This window comes from Mustela erminea, chromosome 3 (genome assembly GCF_009829155.1).
Source record: "Mustela erminea isolate mMusErm1 chromosome 3, mMusErm1.Pri, whole genome shotgun sequence".
NCBI classification, from domain to species: domain Eukaryota; kingdom Metazoa; phylum Chordata; class Mammalia; order Carnivora; family Mustelidae; genus Mustela; species Mustela erminea.
In genome coordinates, this window is record NC_045616.1 from 15806509 (window position 1) to 15818560 (window position 12052).

At 43.2% G+C, this 12052-nt stretch overlaps 1 protein-coding gene across 3 annotated transcripts in view; it reads left to right on the top strand.

Annotated features, from left to right (window-relative positions):
- PHYKPL (5-phosphohydroxy-L-lysine phospho-lyase) overlaps positions 1-12052 on the top strand; it is a 36936-nt gene that overhangs the window by 7905 nt on the left and 16979 nt on the right. For 2 of the 3 annotated variants that reach the window (XM_032335358.1, XM_032335357.1), the window contains exon 8: positions 128-353. In XM_032335358.1, the coding sequence (XP_032191249.1) occupies positions 128-353 (226 nt within the window). The remainder of the gene's footprint in view (positions 1-127; positions 354-12052) is intronic. The other variant, XM_032335359.1, reaches the window with a different exon arrangement.

Here is a 12052-nt window from a genome sequence, read left to right on the forward strand (position 1 = left end):
CCAGCCACCTGCCTAATGCCCCCACCTCACTGCTGTCAGAGTCAGGATTCAGAGTCCAAGACTCCCCGAGCTCCCGGTCCGATCCCACTTACCGCAGACCCCGTCAGCCATCTGTCCTCTGCCACAGGCACATCCACAGGGCCGGAGGGCTCTTTGTCGCAGACGAGATTCAAGTGGGCTTTGGCCGAGTAGGCAAGCACTTCTGGGCCTTCCAGCTGCAGGGAGAAGACTTTGTCCCTGACATCGTCACCATGGGCAAATCGATTGGCAATGGTCACCCAGTAGCCTGTGTGGCCACAACCCAAGCTGTGGCAAGGGCCTTTGAAGCCACCGGCGTCGAGTATTTCAACACGGTGAGTAAAGGCTCTAGGGCAAAGGAGCACTGTAGGTTCTGCTAGGCCCCACCCTGCTTGTCAGTGAGCAAAGGCCCCCGGCCTAGCACGGTGCCCCGAGCAGAGACTGCTAAAATGCTGTCGTTGGGGGTTACCGCAGGTCAGAGGAAAAAACATATGGCCTTAAAAAACTAGCCTCAATCCAAAAGCTGTCACAAGAGATCGTGCCTTGTCAAGTATACAGAAAGAATACAAGAGGCTGCCCCTCCCTCCCAGCAGGGGCGACCCTGTCCGTGCCAGGCCTTGTGCCTCAGCCTACGGCAGATGTGTGCGGAGCGCCCCCTGTTCAGGTGGCGGGTGGTCTGGGAGCAGAGTTGACATTCCAGTGGGAGCTTCAAGGAGGACATGGCCTCCCGGCCTTGGGGTAGGCTGGAGAGCTTTCCCTAAGTGAAAGAGGTCCTTGTGTTGGAGGAGAAGCCTGAGAGCAGCATGTGGTCACTCACTGGTCTCGAGGGCAGTGAGGAGCCATGGAAGGGTTTTCGCTGGGGTTAGAGGAGATGTGAAATACACTCTAGAAGGATCTCAGGCGATTAGTGTGGAGAAAGAACCAGAGGTGCAGGTAAAAGAGGAGGAGGCTCAGATCTGGGCACCAGCCACAGGGAAGAAATAGGAAGGGATGGTGTTTTAGGGGAAGAAGTACTCTCTGTGACTTCCCACAAAAAGAGCCAGTTTGAATTGGAGACGGAAACATGTCAGGATTGGGCAAGGTGGTCGGGAGTTGGCAGAGAAGGTCGTGAAGTGTGAGGGCTGACAGTTAAGCAAATCCTCACTGGATGCGCAGGGGACACGTAGAGAGAGCCTCTGCCCAGCACAAGCTCCCTGTTGGGGGAGACAGACCCACAGACACCGGATCAGGGAGGGGTGGAGAAGGGCTGGTTGGAAGGAGTGTGATGTCTGCTGTCAGAGAGCACGGGACACCACGCGGGATTGGGGGTGGGGTGGGAAGGAGAGAAGAGGTGTGGGAGGAGTAGCCCTGGGGGCAGGAGGGCGTGTGTTGTGCTGGTGAAACAGCGCCCAGTGGAGTGAGAGCCTCCTTGTTTTGTTTCTTTATCTTGACCTGAAGTTCACATAGTTAGATTACAGAAACCTCTGTCCCTGCACGGTCCTCGCTCTGTGAACCGGTTAACTGGTTACTTTGATTAACCTCACAAGCATCCAAGAAGCCATCATTTCAAGTAAAAGTTAGGCCCTGGACTGTAACCTGCATCTACCTGTATGGCTGCTTCCCCCCACCCCCGCCCTCCCACCCAGCCCGATAATCTTCTCTGGGTTCATTGTACCTTAGAGTTAGTTTTGACCCCTATAAAAAGTGTGTAATACTGTGTGTTCTCTTAGGGGCTTGTTTTTCCACCTAACATACTACTGAGTCGTCCACATGGCTTATCACCAAGGTGGGACTGATACTGCACCGCATGAACGTGCTGTGACTTACGTGTCCCTTCCTTTTGATGCGCTTTGGGGTTGTTCCCAGGGTTTTCGCTGCTCTAAACTAATTTTACAAGTTTGTATTGTGCACGCGCAAGAGTTTTTCTCCAGGATAGACCATAAAGTGGACTTGCTGGGTCATGGTCTGTGTTCATTCCCTGTTTTTAAGAGATAGTGATGTTTGTTTTCCAAAGTAGCTCACAAGTTAACTACCGGTGGCAGATAGCGATTCTTTGGGTCGGCTTCCTCTCAAACACCTTTTACTGTTCACTGGGCAAGTGGGGTGTAGAGTAGTATCCCCTCAAATTAGAGAATGGTCTTGACATGGCGTTCCCTGGCTTCAGATTATGTGAAACATCTCTCTGTGTGGCTTTTTTTTTTTCCCTCTTATTTTAATGTAATTCCAGTTAACGCACAGTGTGCTATTAGTTTTAGATGTACGGTGTAGGGATTCAACACTTCATACGTCACCCAGAGCTCTTCACAAGCGCCCGCCTTCGTCCCCTTCACTGCTTTTGGCCATTTCCCACCCCCTCCCCTCTGATAATCAGCAGTCTGTGATTAAGTTAAGAGTCTGTTTCTTGACTTGTCTCTCTTTTTTTTTTTCCCTTTGCTCATCTGTTTTGTTTCTTAAATTCCACATGAGTGAAATCATACAATATTTTGTCTTTCTCGGACTTATTTTGCTTAGCCTCATACTGTCTGGTTTCATCCATGTCGTTGCAAATAGCAAGATTTTGTTCTTTTTTATAGGTAAATAATATTCCATTTCATATATATACACCACCTCTTCTTTATCTGTTCATCAGTCAGTGGACACCTGGGCTGCTTCCCTATCTTGGCTATCAGAAATAATTCTGCTATAGACATACGGGCGCTTGTATCGCTTTCAGTTAGCGTTCTGGTGTTCTTCTGGTAACTACCCCATAGTGCGATTGCTGGGTCATAGGGTTGCTCTATTTTTTTTTTTTTTTTTAAGCTTTTTTTTTTTTTTTTTTTTTTGGTCAGAGAGAGAGCGAGCGAGAGCGAGCACAGGCAGACAGAATGGAAGGCAGAGTCAGAGGGAGAAGCAGGCTCCCTGCGGAGCAAGGAGCCCGATGTGGGAGTCGATCCCAGGATGCTGGGATCATGACCTGAGCCGAAGGCAGCTGCTTAACCAACTGAGCCACCCAAGCGTCCCAGGGTTGCTCTGTTTTTAAGACTTTGGGGAACCGCCATACTGTTTTTTGCACTCCCACCATTAGTGCATGAGGGTTCCTTTTTCTCTGCATCCCTGTCAACACCTGTTTCTTGGGTTGATTTTAGCCATTCCAACAGGTGGGAGGAGACACCTGCTGTAGTGTTGATTTGCTTTTCTCTGATGAAGAGTGATGTTGAGCATCTGTGCATGTGTCTGCTGGCCATCTGGATGTCTTCCCTAGAGAAATGGCTTCTGCCCATTTTTAAATTGGATCATTTGTTTTTGGGGTGTTGAGTTTTATAAGTTCTGTATCTATTTTGGATATCTTCGCATATTTATTGGCCATATGTTTCCTCTTCTGTGAAATGCCTGTTTTTGCTTTTGCCCATTTTTTGATTGAGTTACTAGAGCTTTTCTTATTTATTTGTGGGAGTTTTGTGTTCCTCCATATATGCATTTGTTTATGTGTGTGTGTGTATACAGAGGAACACGTGCGTGCACACACACACACATACACGCACATATTTTTTTTTTAAAGATTTATTTATTTATTTGACAGACAGAAATCACAAGTAGGCAGAGAGGCAGGCAGAGAGAGAGGAGGGAGCAGGCTCCCCGCTAAGCAGAGAACCCAACACAGGGCTCGATAACAGGACCCCAGGATCGTGACCTGAGCCAAAGGCAGAGGCCCAACACTGAGCCACCCAGGCGCCCCATACACACACATATTCTTGATTTTAGTCCTTTGTTGATTGTGTAGGTTGGATCCCTCAATTTTAAGGGGATTCTAAGGTCAAAATAGTGAGGACCGGGGCACGTGGGTGACTCAATCAGTTAAGTGTCCCACTCTGGATCTCAGCTCAGGTCTTGATCTCAGGGTCATGAGTTCAAGCCCCGCATTGGGCTTCAAGCTGGGAATAGAGCCTACTTTAAAAAAAAAAAAAAAGTATAAGGACCACTGCATTATTCACTTCTAAGTTTTTTAGATTTTTTTTATTGTTAACTTCTGACTAATGACACTGAGGTCAAAGGTCATGTCTTACACGCTACTTATTCTGTGAAATGTGTTGAGGTGATTTGTTACTTGATTATTCTACATGTTCTTTTTTTTTTTAAGATTTTATTTATTTATTTGACAGAGAGAAATCACAAGTAGATGGAGAGGCAGGCAGAGAGAGAGAGAGGGAAGCAGGCTCTCCGCCGAGCAGAGAGCCCGATGCGGGACTCTATCCCAGGACTCTGAGATCATGACCTGAGCCGAAGGCAGCGGCTTAACCCACTGAGCCACCCAGGCGCCCCTATTCTACATGTTCTTAAGAAAAATGTATATTCCCTAAATGCGAACTCTGTGAAATATCTCTTAGGTCAAGCTTGTTAATTGCGTTGTTTGAATCTTCTGTATTATTGCTGGGGATTTTTTCTATATAACCTATTAATAAGTGAGAGCTGTGCGTAGAGATCTCACAGTGATGAGAAACTGATCAGTTTTTCCTTGTAACACTGTCAATTTTTGCTTTATTTCATATATATTGATGATATACATATTTTTTATTTCTGTATGTTCATTGGGAATTGAATTTTTTTTTTTTAAGATTTTAAGTAATGTCTCAGTCACTGCCACTGAAATCAAGAGTCATATGCTCCCCCTCCTGAGGTAGCCAGGCAACCTGGGAATTGAATCTTTTTTTTTTTTTTAAGATTTTATTTATTTATTTGACAGATAGAGATCACAAGTATGCAGAGAGGCAGGTAGAGACAGAGAGACAGAGAGGAAGAAGCAGGCTTCTCGCTGAGCAGAGATCCCCATGTGGGGCTCAATCCCAGGACCCTGAGATCATGACCTGAGCCAAAGGCAGAGACTTAACCCACTGAGCCACCCAAGCACCCCATGAATCTTTATATATTTTTTAAAAGATTTTATTTATTTATTTGAGAAAAAGAGAGACAGCATGAGCAGAGGGAGAAGGGACAACCAGACTCCCCGCTAAGCAGGGAGCCCAATGCAGGGCTCAATCCCAGGACCCTGGACTCATGACCTGAGCCGAAGGCAGACACGTAACAACTGAGCCACCCAGGTGCCTCTTGAATCGGGCTCAAATAAATAAATAAAATTAAATTAAAAAATAAATAAATAAATAAATAAATAAAATGAATAATAATGAATGATTAAATAAATAAAATCTTTTTTAAAGTGTATCATACTTTTTTGTCTCTTTTAATCCTTCCTATTTTATTTTAGTGTCTGTATTAAAAGTATTTCATCCTGGGCTGCTGGGTGGTTCAGTGGGTTAAGCATTTGTTGGTTAAGCGTCTGCCTTTGGCTCAGGTCATGATCCCAGGGTCCTGGGATTGAGCCCCACATCGAGCGCCCTGCTCAGTGGAGCCTGCTTCTTCTCCCTCTCCCTCTCTCCCTGCTTATGTTCTCTCTCTCTGTCAAATGAATAAATAAGTAATATCTACCCCCAAAAAAAGTATTTCATCCCAGATATTTTCAGTGCAAGCCTTTATATTGCCTTCTGAAATCTTGCTTGCCTAGGAATATTTTTATCAGGGCCTCATATTTAAATATTTTAGCTAAATATAAAATCTAGGTCCTCTGTTCCTCCAACACATTAAAAGTATATTCCATTGTCACCCTACATGTAGTATTGATGTAGAAAAAGCTGAAACCATCCATTCTTTTTCAGTTGAAATATAATTTACATACCCATATAATTCACTCTTTTAAAAATGAAGTCAGGGGGTGCCTGGGTGGCTCAGTCGTTAAGCGTCTGCCTTCGGCTCATGTCATGATCCTGGGGTCCTGGGATCGAGCCCCGCATCTGGCTCCCTGTTTGGCTGGGAGCCTGCTTCTCCCTCTCCCACTCCCACTGCTTGTGTTCCCTCTCTCGCTGTGTCTCTTTCTGTCAAATAAATAAAATCTTTAAAAAACAACAACAATAAAAATGAAGTCGGGGCACCTGGCTGGCTCAGTCGGAAGAGTATACGACTCTCGATCTCAGGGTCGTGAATTCGAGCCTCAGGTTGTGTGTAGCGATGACTTCAACACATAAATAAATAAACTTTAAATACAAATCCAGTGGGTTCAAATTCACGTGCAAATCAGTGGTGTTTGGTGTACTCACCAAGTTGTGCAACCACCACTACCACTACTGTCTTAATTCTGGAACATTTTCATCACCAAAAATGCAGCCCCATTAGCAGTCACCCCCCCCCCCCCACCTTCTCTCTGTAAGTCCTGGTAGTCACCTTCTTTCTGTCTTGAAGGATTTACCTATTCTTGACATTTCATATAAATGGAATTACAAAGTGGCCTTCAGTGTCTGACTTCTGTCATGTAGCCCTAATACGTTCAAGGCTCATCCATGTTCCAGCATGAATCAGTACTTCCATCTTTCTTAGGAATGAATGGTATTCCCATTGTATGAATGTGCCACATTTCACTTATCCCTTCTTCACTTAGCGAACTGTTGGGTCGTTTCCCCATCTTGGCTATTATGAATAATGCTGCAGTAAACATTTGCATATGTGTGTTTGTTTGGACATGTATTTTCCGTTCTACTGAGTATGTCCCTGTGAATGGAATCGCCAGATCATATGGCAACCCTAGGCTTAACTTCCTGAGGATTGACAGACTTTTTTCAAGTAGCTGTACCACTTGACGTGCCCACCAACCGTGTATCCTCGTATGCTCCAACTCCTCTGTATCCTCTCCAGCATTTGTAAGTTCCTGTCTTTTATTATAGCCACCCCAGTGAGCACAAAATAGTATTTCATTGTGATTTGCGTTTCCCTCATGGCTAGTGAGGTTGAGCATCTTTTTATGTGGTTATTGACTGTTCGCATGTTCTTTGGAAAATGTTACATCCTTTGCCCATTTTTTAAAAAAATATTTTATTTATTCATTTGACAGAGATCACAGGTAGAGAGGCAGGCAGAGAGAGAGGAGAAAGCAGTCTCCCCGCGGAGCAGAGACCCCGATGTGGGGCTCGATCCCAGGACCCTGGGATCATGACCTGAGCCAAAGGCAGAGGCTTTAATCCACTGAACCACCCAGGTGCCCCGCCCATTTTAAAAATTGGGTTACTTGTCTCTTTTTGCTGAGTTGTAAGAGTTCTTTATCAGTATTAATCCTTATCAAAGAGATAATTTGGAAATATTTTCTCCCATTTCTGAGTTGTCTTCACTTTCTTCATAGTCTCCTCTGAAGCGCAACAAAGCTCCTCTTGTTGGAAGCCAATTTATTTCTTCTTTGCTTGCTAGTGCTTTGGAGTCTTATCTAACAAACCACTGCCTAATCTAAGGTCATGAAGATTTACACCTTTGCCTTCTTTTACGGATTTTCTAATTTTAGCTCTTAAATTTGAGTCTTTCGTTTATTTGGACCTAATATTTTGCCTATGGATGGGATGGGGGTAACTTGACTCACTTGTGTGTGGATGTCTGTTTGTCCCAACACCATTTGCTAAGAAGACTGTTTTATGCCATTGAATGGTCTTGGCACCTTGTGGAAGTTGACTAGCAACAAAAGCTAAAATAAGCAAATTGGATTATATCAAATTAAAAAGCTCTTTTGTACAGAGAAGGAAACTATCAATAAAACAAAAAGCAACATACTGAATGGGGGAAGATATTTGCAAATCAGACATCTAGTAAGGGGTTAATATCCAAAATATATACAGAACTTACACAACGTAGGGTGCCTGGGTGGCTCAGTTGGTTAAGCAACTGCCTTTGGTTCAGGTCATGATCCCGGAGTGCCAGGATCGAGTCCCGCATCAGGCTCCCATCTCCACGGGGAGTCTGCTGCTCCCTCTGACCTTCTTCCTCTGACCATGCTCTCTGTCACTCTCTCTCAGATAGATAAATAAAATCTTAAAAAAAAAAAAAAAAAAAAGAACTTACACAACACTAAAAAAAAGAACAAAACGAAAAACCAGTTGAGGGCACCTGGGTGGCTCAGTGGGTTAAAGCCGCTGCCTTCGGCTCAGGTCATGGTCTCAGGGTCCTGGGATCAAGTCCCACATCGGGCTCTCTGCTCAGCAAGGAGCCTGCTTCCTCCTCTCTCTCTGCCTGCCTCTCTGACTACCTGTGATCTCTGTCTGTCAAATAAATAAATAAAATGTTAAAAAAAAAAAACAGTTGAAAAATGGACAGAAGACTTGAACAGATGTTTTTCCAAGGAAGACATACAGATGGCCAACAAACGTATGAAGAGATATTAAACATCACTCATCATCAGGGAGTTGCAGATCAAAACCACAGTGAGATCGCTGCCCACACCTGCCAGAATGGCTGTTGTCGGAAAGACAAAAAATAACAGGTGTGGGCAAGGATGTGGAGAAAAGGGAGCCCTCATGCACTCACCATTGGTGGGAAGGTACCTTGGTGCAGCCACTATGGAAAGCAGTGCAGAGGTTCCTGAAAAAGTTAAAGTAGAACTTTAACTTTTGATAAACATATGACCAGCAATTCCACTTCTAGCAAGTTATCTGAAGAAAAGTAAAAGCAATCAGAAAAGACCTATGCCCTGCTGTGTTCATTGCGACATTATTTCCAAGAGCCATGATACAGAAGCAGCCCATCTCCAGGTTGATGAATGGATAAAGGTGTGTGTGTGTGTTTGTGTGTGTGTGTGTGTGTGTGTGTGTGTGTGTGTGTGTGTGTGTGTTTGGTGGCTGAGCTATGCAAAAGGAATGAAATCTTGCCATTTATAACAGCATGTTGGTGGAGATGGAGATGGAGATCATGATGCTAAGTGAAGTAAGCCAGTCAGAGAAAGACAAATACAGTAGGATTTCACACTTGTGTGGAATCTAAAAAACAAGTGATACAGAGTTTTCTAAGTTCTTTTATATTTTGGGTGTTAACTCCTTATGAGACATTATTTGCCTGTCTTCTCCCATTTGGTAAATTGCCTTTTCGTTTTGTTGATGATTTCCTTCACGGTGCTAGTTTTTCAGTTCGATATAGTCCCAGTTGTTTGTTTTTGTTTTGTTGTCCAGAAAGGTATTGCTAAAACAAATGTCCAAGAGGTTACTGCCTATTTTCTTCCAGGAGTTTTATGGTTTTAGGTCTTACATTTAAGTCTTTAATTCATTTTGAGCTTTGTTTTATATAGGATATAAGAAAGTGGTCCATTTTCTCTAACACCATTTATTGAAGAGATTGTCTTTTCACCATTGTATATTCTTGCCACCTTTGTTGTAGATTAATTGGCCATGTAAGTGTGATTTTATTTCTGGGCTCTCTCTTCTGATCATCTATGTATTTGGTTTTGTGCTAGAACCATACTGATTACTGTAATTGGTAGTATAGCTTGAAACCTGGAAGCATGATACTCCTAGCTTTGTTCCTCTTTCTCGAGGTTGCATGCAAATTTTGTGGTTCCATGCAAATTTTAGAATTATTTGTCCCAGTTCTCTGAGAAATGTCATTGGGTATTTTGAAATCTATAGATTGCTTTTGGTACTATGGACATTTTAATAATATTAATTGCTCCAATCCATGAAGACAGTATTTCTTACCATTGATTCATGTCATCTTCAATTTCTTTCATCATTGTCTTACAGTTTTGCAAAAATTTGTTCCTAGTTAGTTTATTCTTTTTGATGCAATTGTAAATGGGATAGTTTCCTTAATTTCTGCAATAGTTTGTTACTAGTAGGTGAAAACACAACAGGGGCATTCAATACCCAATTCTTGGTTTTGGCTGCGGTCATGATTTCAGGGTTGTGGGATTGAGCCCCACATCAGGCTCTGGGCTCCGCGGGGAGTCTGCTTAAGATTCCCCCTCCCCTTCCCTCTTTCTCTCCCACTCTCTAAAATAAATAAATAAATATTAAAAAACAACAACAACAACAACAACAGATTTCTGTGCATTTTGTATCCTGCAACTTTACTGAATTCCCTTAAACTAATAGCTTATGGGTGCTGGCTTTACACTTTTCTATATTGTAGTAGCTCATCTGTGAGTAGTGACAGTTTTACTTCTTCCTTTCCAATTTGGATGCCTTTTATTTCCTTTTCTTGCCCCGTTGCTGCGGCTAGGACCTGTAGTACTGTGTTCAGTAAAAGTGGCAAGGGTGGGCACTACGGTCTTGTTCCTGATCTTGAGGAAAAGCTTTCAACTTTTCATTGTTGAGGATGTTGTTAGCAGTGGGTTTGTCTAGGTGGCTTTTACTATGTTTATTATATTTATTATGTTCCATCTATACCCACCTTTTTTAGAGTTTTTATCATGAATGGATGTTGAATTTTGTCAAATGCTTTTTCATCTACTGAGCTGACTGGATGATTTTATTCTTTGTCTTGTTAACGTGGTGTATCACATGGAATGACTTGCATATGTTGGCCCATCCTTGCATCCTGGGAATACGTCCCATTTGATCATGGTGTTGGATCGTTTTGATGTGTTAGCTGAATTTGCTTTACTAATATTTCTTTGAGGATTTTTGCATCTGTGTTCATCAGGGATACTGACTTGTAATTTTTTTTTTTTTTTTACTATGTCTTTGATTTTAGGTATCACAATAATCCTGGCCTCATAAATAAGTTTGGAAGCATTCCTTCCCTATCAGTTTTTTGGAATAAATTGAAATTTTGGGAAGGATAGGTGTTAACTCTATAAATGTTTGGTAGAGGGACACCTGGGTGGCTCAGTTGGTTAAGTGTCTGCCTTCAGCTCAGGTCATGATCCCAGGGTCCTGGATCGGGTCCCACATCGGGCTCCTTGCTCAGTAAGAAGCCTTCTTCCTCTCCCTCTGCCTGCTGCTCCCCCTGCTTGTGCGCACACACGTGCTCTCTCTCTCCCTCTCTTTCCCTCTCTGTCAAATAAATAAAATCTTTAAAAATAAATAAATAGGGCGCCTGGTGGCTCAGTGGGTTAAGCCGCTGCCTTCGGCTCAGGTCATGATCTCAGAGTCCTGGGATCGAGTCCCGCATCGGGCTCTCTGCTCCGCCGGGAGCCTGCTTCCTCCTCTCTCTCTGTCTGCCTCTCTGCCTACTTGTGATCTCTCTGTCAAGTAAATAAATAAAATCTTTAAAAAATAAAAATAAAAATAAAAATAAATAAATAAAAATAAAAGTTTGGTAGCATTCACCTGTGAAGCTGTCTGGTCTTAGACTTTTGGTTTTGGGGAGTTTGGGGATTACTGATTGAATTTTGTTACTAGTAATAATCTGTTTAGGTTTTCTGCTTCTTTCTGGTTTAGTTGTGGAAGATTGGATGTTTCTAGGAATGTATCCATTTCTTCTAGGTTGTCCAGTTAATTGGCATATAATTGTTTATGAAAATCTTTTATGACCCTTTGTATTTCTGTGGTGTCAGCTGTAACTTCTCTTTTTTTTTTTTTAAGACTTTATTTATTTAAAGTAGGCAGAGACACAGGCAGAGAGAGAGAGCAAGGGAAACAGGCTCCCTGCTGAGCAGAGAGCCCGATTCGGGCCTCAATCCGAGGACCCCGGGATCATGACCCGAGCCAAAAGCAGAGGCTTTAACCCACTGAGCCATCCAGGTGCCCAGCTATAACTTCTCTTTCACTTCTAGTTTTATTTGGTCCTCTCTCATTTTTCTTGACAAGTCTGGCTATAGATCTTTCAATTTTGTTTATTTTTTGGAGAACCTGCTCTTAATTTCATTGATCTTTTTTTTTTAATTTTATTTATTTATCAGAGAGAGAGAGGGGAAGAGAGCGAGCACAGGCAGACAGAATGGCAGGCAGAGGCAGAGGGAGAAGCAGGCTCCCTGCTGAGCAAGGAGCCCGATGTGGGACTCGATCCCAGGACTCTGGGATTATGACCTGAGCCAAAGGCAGCTGCTTAACCAACTGAGCCACCCAGGCATCCCAAAGGATCAGGAGGCCAGGAGGCCTAGGATGAGCACAGGGGCATCAGAGTCTTCTTAGAGGTAAAGACTTTTTTTTTTTTTTAGATTTTATTTTTATTTGTTTGACAGACAGATCACAAATAGGCAGAGAAGCAGGCAGAGAGAGAGGAGGAAGCAGGCTCCCCCTTCTTTTTCTTTTTAATCTCTATTTTATTTACTTCTACTCTG